This window comes from Ammospiza caudacuta, chromosome 12, assembly GCF_027887145.1.
Source record: "Ammospiza caudacuta isolate bAmmCau1 chromosome 12, bAmmCau1.pri, whole genome shotgun sequence".
Taxonomy (NCBI): Eukaryota; Metazoa; Chordata; class Aves; order Passeriformes; family Passerellidae; genus Ammospiza; species Ammospiza caudacuta.
In genome coordinates, this window is record NC_080604.1 from 21234672 (window position 1) to 21252671 (window position 18000).

At 50.5% G+C, this 18000-nt stretch overlaps 1 protein-coding gene across 1 annotated transcript in view; it reads left to right on the forward strand.

Moving 5' to 3' along the window:
- Positions 1–18000, forward strand: part of ITPR1 (inositol 1,4,5-trisphosphate receptor type 1) — a 160408-nt gene that overhangs the window by 79970 nt on the left and 62438 nt on the right. The window contains exons 35-39 of the mRNA XM_058813043.1: positions 2723–2843; positions 3890–4074; positions 4722–4870; positions 5730–5841; positions 9731–9757. Of these exons, the coding sequence (XP_058669026.1) occupies positions 2723–2843; positions 3890–4074; positions 4722–4870; positions 5730–5841; positions 9731–9757 (594 nt within the window). The remainder of the gene's footprint in view (positions 1–2722; positions 2844–3889; positions 4075–4721; positions 4871–5729; positions 5842–9730; positions 9758–18000) is intronic.

Here is an 18000-nt window from a genome sequence, read left to right on the forward strand (position 1 = left end):
ACATGTAGGGCACAGTCCAAATGTTCTTCTAGAAAAGCTCAAATGTCACACTAATTCATCAGTGCATTCAGCTCTGTGCTACCACCAAGGTCTTTTGCAGAGAGTTCCTGTGTGCCATTGAATGCCAGAATGGTTTGTGTTGGAAGGGACCTTAAAGCCCATCTCATCCACCCCCTGCCACTGATATCCCAGAGGGAGCAAGGGTGATTGATTAAGGACAGCATATTTTACAGAAAGATTCTAATTTCCCTTTAAAAAAAGGATCCAGAACAAGAATACAGAAGCTCTCATGCGTCTCACCGAGTACATTTTTGCCTAGTTCAGAAGTTAGAGAAATGTGAAGGAGGAGCTTGGAACACCTGTGAAGGTCAGAAGGCAGAGAGTTGTGCAGCAGAGCAGCAGAGTCAGGATGTTGCCCTAACATTTCTATTTGCACAGAGATAACCCTGTTCTTCATGCATAAATAACTTTCTGGGAGGTGTGGGTGGAGTGGTCAGGTGTCTGGCAGCTCTGGCAGGAGGTTGAGAAGGGGCAGTTGTTGAAACTTGATGCAACCTCCTGGTGCCAAGGGCAGGTGTTGGCAGTGCAATCTCCAGGTCTCAGCTCATCCACCCTACCCCTGCCTGTCTCTGGCCTCAGCTGAGGGAGCAGTGCAGCAGCTGATTTGCTCCTCAGGTGACTTTGGTTGCTCTTGCACCTCCTGTGCTCCTCAGAGGAGTGAGACATGGAACTGTGGCCTTGTCCTGGGCTCTGCCCTCGCTCTGTGCCCTGTACCTGAGCTGCCCTGCTCTCACTTGTCATCTCTGAGATGCAGCATTTGAATACACATCTTGCCATCCTATTTTAGCCATCTGTTAATGTTATATCAGCAGTTTTTCTTTAGTTTCTCAATCTCCCCCTCTGTCTAGCAAGATGAAGTCACTTGGTTCACCTCTTTTCCCATCTCGGTTGATAGATCTGCCTTGTCCTAGATTCATCTTTCCTCCTCATCTCCAAGTTAGAAGTGGTTTCTCTCGCTTTTCCTGCCTGTCAATACTCCTGTCGGTACCCAGGGGTTCTCCCCCTGAGGAGCACAGCCTGTTGTGCCACCTGCCTGGTGTCCATCCCTGCTCCAGGTGGGATTTCTCCCCTCTCAGGTGCTGCAGGTGGGCTGATCTCTGCAGGGAAGGGTTGTGGCCGCTCCGCCCTGGGCTCAGTCCCTCCCTGCCCTTCCTGCTGCACCTCCTCATCCCAGCCAGCTTCCTCTTGCCTCCTGCTCCTTCATGTCAGGGCTTGTCTGACTGAAATCCTTCCTGCCCTGAGTCAGCCTTGCTAGTTCAGGGAACACCTTGTCCATCCATCATGTGGTTCCAATCACATGAAATTAGGAGAACACAAATCTTTTGGCACAGGACAGCTGCCCACAGCTTCTCTTTAGCAAACATTGTTCAGCCTGTTTGCCTCCAAAGTTGTTGCTGCCCAAGGTTTCCCTTCCCAAGTGCAGCTGGAGACATGAGGGACATGGAGTAAATTTCCTATTTGATTTATTGATTTGATTTATTGACATTGTTTAAGCAAATGAAACATCTTAAAGGGTTTTTGAGACCAAAAAAGTCTTTAGACATGAACTGAAAGGAATATGTGGGTGGTTTAAATCCAAACATGCAGGTATTTTCAGGGCCCTGGGTGGATGCTGTTGTTTGCCATGGTTTTTGGTCTTTGGATTATTTCCAGAAAGGATAAATGGGTATTTGCCTCTTAGCAATTTTGGGGGCTTCAATTTTGCTTCTCCTCTTGTACATTTTGTAATGGTGTTTTATTTAATTGATCTAATAGATTTAATTAGCTAATAGATTTGGCTTTTTACTCTAACTCCCCTTTTTTCTTGCAAACAGGCTTTACTGTTGGCCACAATAAATGAGGTATTTTTCCCCTGGTTCCTAAGTCCTGTGGTGTTTGCACTGTGGTGTAGTTCCTGTAGCTGGTAGAAGCATTCCATAGCTAGTGGGCACAGGGACACAGGGTGTTCCCTCTCAGATTGAAATGTTTAAAATGCTCTTACTTCTCCAGGTTGTAATATGTTGTTCTACTAAATAATCACTGTACAAAACCAAATGGAGTTTTGGTCACTATTGTTGGGCAGCTGCAAAGGTGAAAGAACAGAGCTCATGGGCTTGGGTGTGTTGGAGCAGCTCACCTGTCTGTAGTGGGAGATCACTGTGTGAAATTCAGGGGTGAAAACCACACCTTGATCTTGGCTGATCCTGCAGCAGCTGCAGTGTTTGCCACTAAGCACTGCCTGTGTTCCAAATAGCACACAGCTGCTTTCTCAGTGAATTGGATCCCAGCAAATAATGCCTGCAATGATGAGTTTCCAACTCTGGAGCCCTGCTGTCACATAGCCAAGCCCCATTTACCTGTGGCCTCTTGAGTCAGCTGCTGGTCAACACTAAAAGAGGAATCTGTGTGCCAGGGTTGCTGATAGCTCTGATAACACAGATGAAGGTGACTGCTCACTTCCTTTGCTTAGTCAGGCCTCAATTACCTGGGCTTTCTGCTGCAGAAGCTCCTGTTTCATTTTCCCTTCCAGCACTGGTTCCCACCCTTGCCATGCAGCTGCTGATGCCGTGGTAGATACCCTGCCACCACGGGGAGCTGCCCAACAGTGCTGCAGCCCAGCTGGAGGGGCTGGAGAGCCAGCTGGGCTGGGTGAGGCTGTGACTGTGCCGTGCTTGCCTTGCAGACCCGGCAGCCCGTGTTCGTGCAGCTGCTGCAGGGCGTCTTCAGGGTCTACCACTGCACCTGGCTCATGCCCAGCCAGAAGGCCTCTGTGGAGAGCTGCATCCGCGTGCTCTCCGACGTAGGTAAGGACTGGGGTGAGCGCGGTGCCTGCTCCAGGCTGCAGCCATCCAGCCTGGCTACTGTGGCATCCTGCCACAGGGACAGTGTGGCTTGTGTCCTGCAGGTGCCACCTGGGATAACTCACAGCCCAGGCTTGTGCTGATGGATCATGGTGGTTGAGCAGTGGGTGTTGTCACTGTCACCTGAAGTGCTTTCTCTGCCCAACCTCAAACCTCCCTGCAGGCCTGTTGATCTGCAGCAGGGAGATGGTGTTCATGGAAGCACTGAGGTTGGGAAAGCCCTCCAGTATCCCAGCTGTGCCCAGTGCCCATCTTGCCACCTCCAGCCCTTCCTTGGACACCTCCAGGATGGGCACTCCAAACCTCCCTGGGCAGTTCCAAAGCCTGACCGCCCTTTCCATGGAGGAATTCCTCCTGCTGTCCAGCCTGACCCTCCCCTGATGCAGCTGGGAGTGCCACTCCTGCCCATAAATTTGCTCCGCTTTCAGTGTCCACAAGAGCAGCTTGTACTGGATGTGGACTCAGGTTCTGCTGCTGTGTGTCCACGTGTGCCAGCACAAGCTGTTGGGCTGTGTGTTTATGGAAGGATTCCTCCTCCCACACCTCAAACAACAGTAACAGCTCTGAGGTGTGGAAGCCTCTAAACATAATCCTGCCCAGGCCTCACCCTGCCCTGTTTAAATTGCACTCAGAGCCATAGAATGGTTAAGATTGGAAAAGATCTCTTAAGGTGGTCGAGTCCAGCTTAAGAGATCCCACTGTGGTCAGCAGTAAAACATGAACTCAAGTGTCACATAGTAATAGTTTTGTCACCTCTCTGGGCAGCCCTTTCTAATGCTTTACAACCTTTCTGTGGGGAAAAAAAAAAAAATCCTAATATCCTAATTTCCCAGTGTCTGATCTAAACCTTCCCTGGTGCAACCTCAGGCTGTTTTCTCTCAGCCTGGGAAGGAGAATTTGTAGAAGGAAGGGCTGCATAGACCTTGGTCCTGTTTTGTGCTGATTCACGGGCTCAGGGTATCATTTCACACTGATTTTGCTTGTTGCAGCCAAAAGCAGAGCGATTGCCATCCCCGTGGACTTGGACAGCCAGGTGAACAACCTGTTCCTGAAGTCCCACAACATCGTGCAGAAGACGGCCATGAACTGGCGCATGACGGCGCGCAACGCCGCGCGCAGGGACTCGGTGCTCGCCGCCTCCAGGGACTACAGGAACATCATCGAGAGGCTGCAGGTGACTGCACAGCCCCCTTCCCCTGCAGGGCCACAGCAGGACTGAAAACCTCACCTGAGCAAACCCTGGGGTGACTGCACAGCCCCTGTCACAGACACATTTTATGGAAAATCCTTTCCTTACCATTCTTCCTCCTGAGAAGCTGAGAGGCCTCAGGAACAAAATGTAAACATTGATTATCTGCTGCTGTGGGATGCAACAGGTGCATCTGGGATTGGTCTCATGTGGTTTGTTTCTAATTAATGGCCAATCACAGTCAGCTGGCTCGGACTCTGTCAGAGCCACAAACCTTTGTTATCATTCTTTTTCTATTCTTAGCCAGCCTTCTGATGAAATCCTTTCTTCTATTCTTTTAGTATAGTTTTAATGTAATATATATCACAAAATAATAAATCAAGCCTTCTGAAACATGGAGTCAGATCCTCATCTCTTCCCTCATCCTTGGACCCCTGTGAACACTGTCCCAGCCCCCTTCCCCCTGCAGGGCCACAGCAGGACTGAAAATCTCACCTGACCAAACCCTGAGGTCTTTTAATTTATTCAGGCAGGACAGAGCTCACTGTCCTGCCCCTCATCCACTGTTAGTGAAATTAATTCAGCTCTGGATGTGTTGTTAATGTTTCTCTGAGCCTGCTGTTGTTCCCCAGGACATCGTGTCAGCCTTGGAGGATCGCCTGCGGCCCCTGGTCCAGGCAGAGCTGTCAGTGCTGGTGGATGTGCTCCACAGGCCTGAGCTGCTCTTCCCAGAGAACACGGATGCCAGGAGGAAATGTGAAAGTGGAGGTTTCATTTGCAAGTAAGTTGTCTTAGTCTGGCTTGTTTTGTTTTTTTCCAATCTTCCCGTGCCCTGTGGAATGGAGCCCTCTTACCCAGCTTAGTAAATATTTGATATCCTCTGAAATACCTGAAATAAAAATCAGTATTTTGTAATATGGTCAATGTAATTTGTCCTTGGTGGGGAAGGAAAATCTGCTTGTGGGAATGGGGAAAGACTGGTTGATATGTTCTCCCAACTAACACTTAAAAATATCTGTTTGCTGCAGGATGCAAGTGTCCTGAGCAGTTGTATAAATGAGTTACATTTTGAGCTGATGCAGTTATTGATACTGCCTTCACCCCAGGAATGTTCCTGAGGTGCTGGGTGAATACACGAGGATCAGTTTTTGTCATGGGCATGACCACAGCTGGAGGGAAGGAAAGGGGAGATTGCAAGGGCATTTAGAGGGCAGTTGAGAGCAGATCCCCTCACCTCCTGGAGGGGTGGGCTCCGTGCAGAGGTTGTGGAAGCTGAGCACTGAGTCAGTCCCAAGCGCTGGGTGGGATGGATTTGGGGCTGCACCCTCCAGGGCTCTCAGTCTGGTTTTAACCAGGTGGAATAGATTTCTCACTGTTAACTGGCTGTTCTGGAGCACCACCATGCCCTGGATCCCACTGATTCCTTGCTGCCTGCAGCCAGAGGGGTTTTTGGGCTCTTTTCCTGCCCACAGCTTCCCCTGGTAGCTGTCAGGTGTTGCTCTGGAGAGGAGGCTCCAACATGGGTGTGTAGCAGTATGATGATAAACCTTGTTTGCAGCAAAAACCAGTGCAGATAAGCACATACATCTTACCCCATTTTTAGAATATTTGCACTAACCTGATTGATGGCTTTTTTTCAGGTTAATTAAGCACACAAAGCAGCTGCTGGAGGAGAATGAGGAGAAACTGTGTATTAAGGTATTGCAGACGCTCAGGGAAATGATGACCAAAGATAGAGGCTATGGAGAAAAGGTAAGGTACAGTCCAGCATTCTGTTAAACACTGCCTTTATTCAGTCAAGGAAAATAAAACTCCTGCTTTTTAAAGCTGTTTTGTATGTGTAAGCACTCCTAGGCTGGAGCAGGGACAAAACATTTTTAGTCAACTAATACCTTTCAAATCATATTTGAAGTTAAGCTTGTTTCTGCTGCTTTTCTTCTTGAGACTGGCAAGGTGAAGTCTAATCCTCGCAGTTGCTGGCACTCTGAAATATCAATTTTGTTACCTTTTCCTGAAGGCTGTAACATCTTTATTTGATTCTCAGGTCTAGGTGACTCTTCAGGTCATGCAGCCTTGCAACAAGAGGGTGTTTTGTAGTTGATTTGAATTTGTGTACAACTGAGTAATCTTGTTGTGGTTTATAGATGGAAACTCTGTACACCTACCCATGTTTCTTCTTTCTCTTTCCTACATACAACTCTTGCCTGCTTGAGAGCAACATTTTTCTGTAGGTACAGACCTATTCTTTATTCCATCAGGACAGTGTGTATGCTCCCATATGTTTGTGTTTCTAGAAGTGGTTGCAGTCAGCTGAGACTGGGATTTGGAGATTCTCCTGTTTTCTCCTGAATTCTGGTCAGCTGAGGTTCTTCCCATGGCACCCAGTGGGAGCAGGGGAGCACAGAGTGGGGAGCAGCTGGGATGGGGCAGGGTCTCTGTGCCCCTGAGAGCTGTGCCCAGGAGCAGGGGGTGTCTCAGCCCGGTTCTCCCCCACAGATGGGTTTGGAGCTGCTGCTCATGCTCAATTCCCAGCAGAAAGGGCAAAAACTTCAGAGGAGTCTGAGAACAGCAGGAATGGTTTGTAGCAGCTGCCAGGGGGGAAATGCTCCACAGGCAGAGGAACCTGCAGCATCCTGGGCACTGGGCATGTCAGCAGGAGGCAGGAGCAGGCCGTGGTGCCAGGGCTCAGCCTGGCACTCGTGGGTGTGCACGTGTGGCTGCTCCCAGCACACCCAGGCTATGCCAAGGACGGGAGGCTCCCAGGAAAATGCCCTCAGGGCAGGGATGGCCAGGGCTGTGCTCCCTGCCCTGCCCTGCCAGGCTCCCCCAGAGCTGCCAGCCCAGCCCAGCCCAGCTGGGCACTGCCTCCCTGGTTTGAGGGAATTCCCTGGGAAAGCAGCACGTCCTGTGGGATGGGGAGGGAGCAGGGCACAGGTGTCACCTTGGGGCACACTGTCCTCTGCCCAAGTGGCTGAATCCTGTGCCGGGGCATCACCCTCTGTGCCCTCCTCAAGGTCCCTTCTCTGAGGCATCCCAGCTGGAAGGGGCTGCCTGTGGCCAGGCTGCTCCTGGGGAAGGAGGGGGACTGGTGATCCCCTAATGGGTGCTGGTATTTCGTGATGTGGAACTGACTCAGTGTAACCACAGATCACATCTTACGCTTCTCTAGCACATCAGTGTGTCCTCTCCTGTCGGAACAGCCAGGAGCCACTGTCAAGGTCACCTTAAGTAATAAAAGCAGAGTGTGTGATGCATGTTGTGTGTAATAAACGCCAGTGAAACCCAATCAGAGCTTTGAGAGTTTCCCTTAAATGTACTTTGCCACTGAGAGATTTTTCCAAAATGGAAATGAATTTCTAGGAGTTTCTTAAGCTTCATTCAGCTAACTTGGATGAAGCAGTATTTCTAGAAGCTGCAGTTAACATACCTTGCACCATTCAGACCATGGAGAACCCCACAAGGTGCTAAAAACTCTTCCAAGTGTGGCAGAAGCATTGATTTCTGAAGCAGTGGCTCAGTTACATAAGGAGTCAGGATATGCCTGCCTGTGAAGTGATTTCTGAGTCGGAAGGAGCAGCTGATTGCTCACAGATAGACTGTCAGTAGTAGTAGAACAGCTTTTGCTGTCTGGCTGGGAGCACTGCAGTGGGGTTTATTCTCCCTTGTGACTCAGAGAACTGAATTTAGTCACCACCTAAAAGGTAGCACCTTTTGTTTTTAAAATCATCCTGTAGTGTAGCAAAAAAGGAAGGAAAAGCCCCTCTTAGATTGTAGAAACCCTGCTGTAAATCCTGGAGTCCCTGCTAGAGGTGCTTCCATCCATGGAGGTGCAGAGCTCACCCTTGGGAGCAGTTTATTGACCTCAAGCAGAGAACCAGGGAAAGGCTTGGCTTGGAAGGGACCTTAAAGATGACCCAGTTCCCTCCCTTGCAGGGTTGGGACAGGACAGCCATCCCTTCTGTCTCTGGGCAGCCTGTGCCAGGCCTCCCCACCCTGGCAGGGCAGGACTCCTTCCTGAGAGCCCCTTGAAACCCGGGCAGTGCAGAGCTGGCATCCCTGTCAGGATTCCTGATAGGGAAGGATTCTTTCCTGAGAGCCCCTTTAGAGCCCTGGCAGTGCAGAGCTGTGATCCCTGTCAGGATTCCTGATAGGGAAGGATTCCATCCTGAGAGCCCCTTGAAACCCTGGCAGTGCAGAGCTGGCATCCCTGTCAGGATTCCTGATAGGGAAGGATTCCATCCTGAGAGCCCCTTTAGAGCCCAGGCAGTGCAGAGCTGTGATCCCTGTCAGGATTCCTGATAGGGAAGGATTCCATCCTGAGAGCCCCTTTAGAGCCCAGGCAGTGCAGAGCTGTGATCCCTGTCAGGATTCCTGATAGGGAAGGATTCTTTCCTGAGAGCCCCTTTAGAGCCCAGGCAGTGCAGAGCTGTGATCCCTGTCAGGATTCCTGATAGGGAAGGATTCTTTCCTGAGAGCCCCTTTAGAGCCCAGGCAGTGCAGAGCTGTGATCCCTGTCAGGATTCCTGATGGGGAAGGGTTCCATCCTGAGAGCCCCTTTAGAGCCCAGGCAGTGCAGAGCTGGCATCCCCGTCAGGATTCCTGATGGGGAAGGATTCCATCCTGAGAGCCCCTTTAGAGCCCAGGCAGTGCAGAGCTGGCATCCCTGTCAGGATTCCTGATAGGGAAGGGTTCCATCCTGAGAGCCCCTTTAGAGCCCAGGCAGTGCACAGTGGTCCCCGTGCTGTCCCCGTGCCAGGGCTCTCAGCTGTCCCTCCCCACCCGTGTCCAGAGCTCTGGGCAGGTTCTGGCAGTGCCTTGGTCCTGCTGCAGCCCCTGTGGTGCCCTCAGGAGCAGCCTGGCTTACATAAGGATGTGCAGGGCTCCTCCTGGGCTGTGCCTCTCCCAGCCCACGGATCCCCTGGTCCTGCTGGCCCTGAGCAGTGCGGGGGGACACGGGTGTGCTCCTGCCACCCCGAGCCCTGCTCCCACAGCTGGGGCTCCTCAGCAGCTGGCAGAACCCGTGGGCAGAGCACAGATGCACAGGAGCCTGTGGGAAGGCTGAAATTTTTCCATATTGCTGCAGACTCCTCGCTTGGCACGCGCTCAGGATGGCTCGGTGACGGGGAGCATACTGTGCAGTATTTAATAGGCACAAAACTGCTCCACATTGACAGTGTAGGCTAGACCCAAGTTTTTCACTGTGCTGAAACATGTCATTCATGCACGATTCCCCGGGTGCCTACCAGCTGACTCGCCTCAGCTCTGCAGGGCTCGGATTGGGGAGCTCCATTTTCCCTCCCAGAGTGGGAATGCAGCCCTGAGCTGCTGCTGCTCTGCTCAGGGCTCGTGACACTCCCGTGCCCAAGGGTGAAGTCCTTGGCTCCGGGTCAGGCAGCCCACGTGGGCTGTCCCTGGCACAGGAACAAAGCCAGGGTACATCCTGCCTCCCAAGCTGCCTGGCACAGCAGTGGCTGTTCCCTAACCCAGAGCTGGCAGATGTTTCTCGTGCCCACTGCAGAAATAATGTTGGATTGCAGCATTCGAGTGTTAAATGATTTATAAGATCCTTACATGAAATTTATGTTTCTTTTCTCTTACTAATCCTTGCTTTCAATTCTTCCCCTTCTTTCTTTCCCAGCAGATTACCATTGAATTGGATAATGCTGAGGTTTTCATTTTATTTCTCTTCTCCAGTGTTGTTTCTATGGTGTTTGTTTTACCAGTAGCCCTGTGATGTGTCCTGTCTCTGCAGCACTGAGCGTTCTGATTTGTGTGCCTGTGTCAGTGAATTAGTGGAGTTCTCAGTCTGCTGTGTGTCTATCCTGGGAATAGTTACCATAACTAATTCCACATGTCATTTCTTGGAATATTAATCCACATGGGGAGTTATCATTTTTGGTAGTCTGCAGTCAGCTGGTGCCGTGGTAGATCCTGTGAAGTTTAGGATCAGATCTGGAGGATGAACTGCTCTAAGCAGTCAGCATGTAGCGCTTGGCCACCATTCCTGTGTCAGATGTGAAGGGGTTATTTCTTATTCGGAAAGCCGAATAGTGACTTTTAATGGTGTCCTTGAAGGAGCTGGAGGGAGGTGGGTGCAGGTGGGACTGGGAAGGGGCATAAATTGTGCAGAATTTGTGTTCCCAAGAAGGAACAGTGACAGTGCTGCAGCTCGTGAGAGCCTTGCAGTGCCCCGGCTGTGCCCCAGTGGGGTGGGTGGTGTGGAACCCTGAGGATTTGGGGAGCTGTTTGTGGGTGAAAAGCCCCATTTGAGGGAAGGCGTGGAGCTGAGCTGACGTGGAGCTTTCCAAGGACTCTGACAAGCCTGGAGCCTGGTCGGGGCAGGGCAGAGGGAGCTGAGCTGCTCTGCAACTTCCTCATCAGCTCAAAAAAGCCCTGGTGTGGGTGTGGAATTTGCATAAATGTATAATACTGAGAAAGTGATTGACTGGCACCTTATTTTACTGAAATACCATGGAAAAAAGAAATATTTTCCTCTCAGTGCTTTGTTTCCTGTGTTCTCTCCCAAGCCAGCCTTTTATTTGGAACAAAGCTCAACCACTTAAAATGTCTAAAGCATTTCTGACCTTTATTTAGTGGAGTAGGTCATGAAATCTGTAGAAAGCAATTTACGGTGTGGCTTGTTGATTTTGATGTTAACCACCTGAATTCACTGGGTAAACTTCATTCTGAAAATGAAATATTTGGGGACCTTGCCTGGTGAAATGGGTTTGAAAGCCAAACTGTTTATCACTAAAGTGGACAAATAATGTGCACATTACCCAAGGCTGGGCTGGAGAGTGTTTTCTGTTTGGGGGGATTTTAGGGCTGGAGCTGAAGGTCCCTTCCCTAAGAAACTGGTTTCTCATCACTGCTTTTGGCCCACAGTCTGATTTTGACCTGAAAGGCAAATTTCTTGTTGCACAAGTTCATTTACTGCCGTGCCATCACCTCTGAGCTGTGCTGGGGTGAGATCTCAGCTGTGTCCCCAAGCTCCACACACACTCCTGGCATTACAGAGGTGCTCTGAGATGCTCTGCTGTCTGTTTCTCTCTTTTTTTGTTAAAAAAAACAGTTTTTTCCCCATTTAACCTGGGGCATACACCCCAGCAGCCTGCTCTGGTTTCCAGAAGTTAACCTGTAGCACAGAAATGCTTCCACCAGGCCAGGTCCTTTGGATGATGTGCTGCTGCAGCTTCCCAGAATAGCACGTGTGTGTATATATATAATTTTAGCTTGGAGAAACTTCAGACAGAAAGTTGAATTGTTTAATTGCAAATTAAGTCATAATGTGAAACTCTTACCCGTTTGGTTTCTGGCTGTGATGTGCTGTCTTTGCCTGCAGTAAATCAGCCAGAGCGTGCAGAACAATTTAGGATTTGGTCTGGAGGCTGCAAAGGAGGAATTTTATTGCTCCTTAATGGAGCAAGTGCATGGAAGGAGCAGGTGTGTGTATAAGCATCAGCACTGAGCACTGGCTGTGTAGGGCAAGGGATTCAGGTGGAGCTGGAACCACTGGCAAGGCTCAGAAATCCTGGGGTTTTCTGGTTTCCTTTTTTCCCCCTTGTCAGCCCTGGAAACTGCAAACATTTAATCAAAGAATACAAAACTCTGCATTATTAGTAAAATTATTGACTTGCTTTTCTGTCAAGACTATGCACACTTCAGATGTTCTGATCAGCTGAAATGCTCCTCGTTCCCTCAGGGAATGCTCCACTGAAGTTGATGGCTTGATTTCATGGTGGCTTTTATGTAGGTTGAGTTATCTTAGTTGTGTCCTGCAAGGTAATCCCAGCGAGCAGGGAGTCCCAAAAACAAGGGATATAAAAACCACCAGGAGAGGTATGTTTGTTAGTGAAAATCATGACAGAAAGTCAGGACAGACCCTCTTTGGAGTGTTCTTTTGGAAATGGGTGAATAATGCTGGAATCCACCCAATGGCAGGAAATCCCCTGAGTGTGGGGCTGGCACCAGCCCTGGACAATTTTGGGCTGAGCTTGGGGGCTTTGGGTGCTGGAGGAGTGGAGAGGAAGGGAACAGCAGAGGTGGTGCTGTTGTCCTAACTCACACTTTTATTGAGGATTTATGTGGAATTCCCTTTGTGCTGGAAGGGACGAGCTGCAGTTTTCCAAGGAGAAGCAGTGGAGCATTGATAGAAAACCCAAACCACGAGGAACTGTGTCCCACCACGCAGGCACCATGGCTGTGTTGGTTCTCTCCTGGTTTGGGGGATTGTGAGCTCAGAGCTGGCCTTTGGGTTGTGCTGTGGCTGCTCTGTGCCTCTCCTGCAGCATGGGGTGGGAGCAGGAGCTGAGGGGCTCAGCAGGGCGTGTGTGACATGGGCTCTGTGCAGGTGTCTCGGGTGAGAAAGCCAAAACCCCAGGGCAGGGCATTGTCCTTAGAAGCCCTTGGGCTGAGTCTCTGTTGTGGCCTCCTTCCTGGGCTGGAGCTGCTCTAATCCTGTTCCTGATGGAGCCTTGCTGCTGTCTCAGGGAAGAGCTCTGGGGCCGAGGTGAATTCTTGCACCAAGTGTGAATCCTCACACAACAGCAAGAGCTAAACCCTGCTTGTAATTACACACAACAGCTTAATGCGCTGTTAATGCAATCCTCAGCCCACTGAGGAGTGCAGGCGTGATGCAAATGCAGATTTGCTGCTGTTGCACGCTGAGCTGCACCGTGGGCTCCCTGTGCTCCGGCCCAGCTCTGGGAAAGGTTCCTGTCCATCCTCCCGGCCACGGCTGCCCTTTGGGGACACCGCGGCCCAGTTTCCACCTGCAGTGCGAGTCCTGGCTGCTGAAGCACCCCCATCCTGCAGGAGCCATGGGTGTTTGCTGGCCTGGCAGGCAGGGCCCGTCGGGGCTGACCTGCAGGTGGCACGCGCAGGATGCCGATCGCGCTGGGAGATGGCCTACTTTGCTTTTTATTTTTTTTATATTCCTTTTTCCCCTCCCAGCCACATTGCAGTGAGCTGTTCCGCTGGGCACCTGCCAACATTCAGGCAGCAGTTACATAAGAAGAGCTTTTTTTCCTGGAATTTAGGCCCGCTGCTGATGTGTGACCTTCAGCAGTAATTGCCAATAAAGGCGCTGGGGATGTTTACAGGCACCGCGCTGGCCCGCGGCCCGCGCCGGTAGCGCCGAGCTGGGCTGGGCTCTGCTCCCCGGCTGACCCCACTCCAATGCAGCTCAAATTCCTCACTGAAATGGGGTGCTCTGCTCCCCGGCTGACCCCTCTGCACTGCAGCTCAAATTCCAGGGTGAAATGGGGTGCTCTGCTGCTCCCCAGCTGACCTCACTGCACTGCAGCTACGGCTCAAATTCCAGGGTGAAATGGGGTGCTCTGCTTCCCCCCAGCCTGACCCCACTCCACTTGCAGGATTCAGCTATATCCCAGTTTCCAGGGTGAAATGGGGGAGCTCTGCTTCTCTCCAGCCTAACCTCACATCACTGCAGCTCTGCTTCCATTTCCATGGTGAAATGGGGTGCTCTGCTTCCCCTCAGCCTGACCTCACTGCACTGCAGCTATAGCTCAAATTCCAGGGTGAAATGGGGGTGCTCTGCTTCCCTCAAGCCTGACCCCACACCATTGCAGCTCTGTTTCATTTTCCAGGGTGAAATGGGGGTGCTCTGCTTCCCCTCAGCCTGACCCCACACCATTGCAGCTCTCTTCCAATTTCCACACTGAAATGGGGGTGTTCTGCTGTTTCTGGGGTATGGGCCAGCTGCCACTCAACCAAACCCAGCACGGAGTTTCCCTTGTATTATTTATTTGTTAGGGTTGTGTTGGTGTTTTATCTGGTTTTTCAGTAGTGACACTTCTTTATGCAGCTGATTTATCTACAGGCAGCTCTATCCAGTAAAATGCACTTGCAGACCCACTCAGTAGAGTTTAGGTTTGGGGTTTTTTCACCTCTTCGCATTAGTCTTGAGGTTTCAAGTAGGTGGAAAGAGAACTGAAAATTCTGGTTCAGAGGGGTTGTCTGAATTAACCTTTTCCCTGCTCTTTACTATGATAAACTAAAATTCCAGAGTCTAAGGTGCAAAATATGTGCTATCTTATGCATTTTTGATTGGAGTTAGGAAGTGTATTAACCTCTTCAGAGCTGCAAAGCTGCACTTGGGAATTATTTTCGTCGTAGAGATCTTATTCTGCAGTCATTTCTCTTGTGTATTTTGCACTTAGACAGTGCTTCACTTGTTATGTCTCAAGCAGAGGAAATGCAGGCACTCATAAATTTTTGTGGGCTGCCTTATATTTTTTTTCCCCTTGAGAAATCCTGCGATCTTTGGACAGGACTTTTTTTTCTTTCTTTTTTTTTTTTTTTTTTTTTTGACACAGACTGGAATTGGTGAACTCCTTGGAAAAGGAGGCTGGAACATTTCTTACAGTTACTTGTCACCAAAAAAATAGTAGTTGTTCCATCTTACTGCTAATTAAAACTGCTGCTGTAAAATGTGTTGTGAAGGCAGCTCTCAGTGCATTCAGCAGAAGTCCTGCAAGACAGAGGATTTGAAGAGGAGGAAGTGCTTGAACTCCCAGTGAAGGGCAGACACTGAGGTCTCCAGCTCCTGGAAAGTCCCAGCCCAAGTTAAAACATGATTCCTCCACTGAAAACTCTGGAGAATGAGGAAGGCATTCCCCTAGGTAGATCTTGGTGCCCTTGGGGTGCAGGCACTGGCAGCCCTTGTGGCAGATCTGCCTCCTCCTCAGCTGGCAGCACCCAAATCTCTGGGGAGGGATGTTCAGCCGTGTCCCTGCCCCGGGTCTGTGACAGGGCTGGGAGCTGGGGGCTGCTTCTGGCCCCAAAATCCCATGTGTCTTATGGGGAACCTGTGCCAGAACAAGGTGCTGCCCCACATCTCCTGATTTAGGCAGGGCTGAGATCCTCCATCCCTGAAAATGCAACGTGGGAAGTTTGTCAGAGCAGTTCAGTGCTCCTGGGTCCCAGTTATTCCCCTCTGCCCTGAAACTTCTCCATAACAAGTCAAATGCTTGTTTGACAAACACCTACAGATCATCTGCAGGGGCTAGAAATTTCCTATCCAAATTTCTCCTCAGCTCCACAAGGTAACAGTGTTGGCTTTACAAAGGGGACTTGGCAAGGAGGCTGCACAGAGTTTTGTGGTATTTTTAAAGAGTTATGAAGGACAGCAACATAATTTGTGCTCTAGTCTGTTGCCACGAATCAGACAAGGTGATGCTTTTGCTGTGTGCCTTTCAAGGAAGAACTGATGGCATTTCAAAGGGGAGAACAGAGAAATTCAGAGAAAGGAGGAAAAAGTGGAAAGGAACTTGCAGGATTCAATCTGAGGAGCCATTCCCACTGGAATTCCAGCTCCTGCTGGAGATGGAGCTGAGGCAGAGGCTTCAGAATAACATTTATCTGAAATCTTCACTCTAGTTCCTCGCATCTGGATGCACAATCTGGCTATCAAAAGCTTAATGTGCAATTTGGCTGACTCTGCAGTTGTGTTTTCCCTTTTTATTTCCTCCTCTCTGCCAAATGTCTCCCCCTGCAACCCCAGTAATGAGATGCCATATGCAGGGAGTTGGGTCAGTTCCTGAATTCACAGATTTTGGGGCCAGAAGGGACCTTTCAGTGATGGAACCTGGACCAGAAGGGACCTCTCAGTGATTGAATTGACTTCCTGCACAGCCCAGGACATCCCATTCCTCACCACTGTCTGTCCATGGAGCCAAATCCATGGAGCTGGGCTCAGCTTCCTCAGTGCTGAGCTCAGGGACCTCCCAGGACAGGAGAGAGGATGTTTGGAGAGACCTGGAGGAATTGTGTGGAGGTTTGGAAAATGTCATCATTTCAGCAGGCTGAGGTTTGTCACCTCTCAGTCCTCTGAGCTCTGAGGCAGCCTGAAGTGTAGGAGATGGGTGCTTTGGAATTGTGCTGGTTTGTCCATTATTTTGTCAGAATTCCAAAGTCTGGTGAGGCCGAAGAGAAGAGGACCAGGTTTTTGAATGTGTGTTTGTGTGGTCACACAAATGTGAGTTTCCGATCCGATGATTTCCCTCTTGTTAATTACAATGTGAGCTGTTTTCCAGCCTGTTTTGCTGAAGCCACTCTCTGGAGCAGCCCCAGTCTGTGAACTGGAATCTCCACCAGCCTCTTAAATGCACTTCAGGCCTTTTCACTGCTCTGTGGTCTGGGTGTTCACTGACGGTTGGGGTAAAAAAGTGGAGAAAGGCAATTCTGATGCTTCAGACTTGAATGAAAATCTTTCTGCTTTACCTCAAACCTTTTCTACTCTATCACAGCAGTAGTTTGAATTTTCTCTGAAGGAAAGATTAAGCAGCTTCCATTGTGATTGTTATTTTGAAAGCAAACAAGACCAGAACTTTGAAGAATTCCTCCAAACTGCAAAGAGGATGGGAAGCTCATCTGTATCTCAGACATTGCATTCAGCCTGGAGCTGTCACGTGCCCTGGTGGTTTTTGAGGGCCACACATCCCCTCGTGAGTCAGACAGTCTGTTCTGGGAAGCACACGTGGCCTGAGTGGGGAAGTGCTGCTGGAAGCTCTGCAGTCACCAGCGGGTCAGGGATTGTGCATCCCCTGCTCCCATGGCTCATCAGGAGCTTTATTGGCCAGCCTTGAGGGAGTGGAAGCTTCAAAGGAGCAGAGAGGGTTTTGCTCAGCAAGCTGAAAGGACCTTTCCCTCCTGCCTGTAGAAAGCACAGATGTTGGGCTCTGACCTGGCCACCCACTGTGTTTAAAGCTGCCCACTGTGTCCTGCTGATCACTGCCTGTGTTTGGTACTCCAAAACCTGCCCCTGCCCCCAAACCATCCCTGTCCTATAGCTGCAGAGCTGAAATATGGGGAGGCACAAGAAACCTTGGGAAATGACTGCCTTGGGCTGCTCTCCCACCCTGTTCCATCCTTGTAAAGCAAAAGGTGATATTTTGCTGTTGCAGCACACACAGGAGAGTGCAAAGTGTAGCACAGCAACAAGAGCTCAATAATTCTTTGCTATTTGACCCCGTTTTGACTCAAAGAATAACAGTTTCAGGATTTGGGGTTTATGTTCTTACTGGAAGAGGCCTGAGGGCTGTGCTGCTCTGGGTGATCCTCGTGGCATTGCCCAGGGCAGTGGTTTTGCTGTCAGGTCAGTGTGTGGGGCTGGCTCTGATGTGCTGCCTGTGCCACAGAGGAATTTGTGAGCTGGAATTTGTAATTTTAGCTTGACAAGGAGCAAACTATCAATTTTATGTGATTCTTCATCTGTGCTTTTGGGCTTTTCAGCCCCAAAATGTAAATGTGTGTTTGGTTGAAACGGGATCAAGGTATCAGCCCAGGAATCCCAGAATGGTTTGGGTCGGGAGGGACCTTAAAGCTCATCCAGTGCCACCCCTGCCATGGCAGGGACACCTCCCACTGCCCCAGGCTGCTCAGAGCTCCATCCAGCCTGGCCTTGGGCACTTGAAGGGCTGGAAAATCCACAGTTTCTCTGGGAAAGCTGTCCCAGTGCCCAGAAGGAAACTTTTGTTTGGAATCCTGAGCCCAGCAGTCACAGCCCAGCAGTGTCCACTTGACCTGTGAGCTTCAGCCTCCCTGGCCAGGAGGAAGGGAGCTCATTTCCCCTGCAGGGACCAGGCCTGTTTGCCTTGCTGCTGTTGGCTCAGGGAAGGCAGGGGTGTTTCCTGTGCCCCAGGCAGGCTGTGCAGTGTGTGCACTGGGACAATGTGCCCGGGCTCAGGGCTGCAGCCTGGGAGCAGGGCAGGGCAGGGCAGCACGGTGTGTTCCTCTGCAGGAACCTGCTGCTTCCTGTACCCTGCCTGCTTCCACTTGGCCACACCAGGATCAGCATGCTTGAGACGTGTCCAGGAGCGGTGACAATGCGAGGAAACCTCCACCAAAGGCCATGGGAGCTGGCCGGGAGCAGAGTCCCTTGGGAGGAGA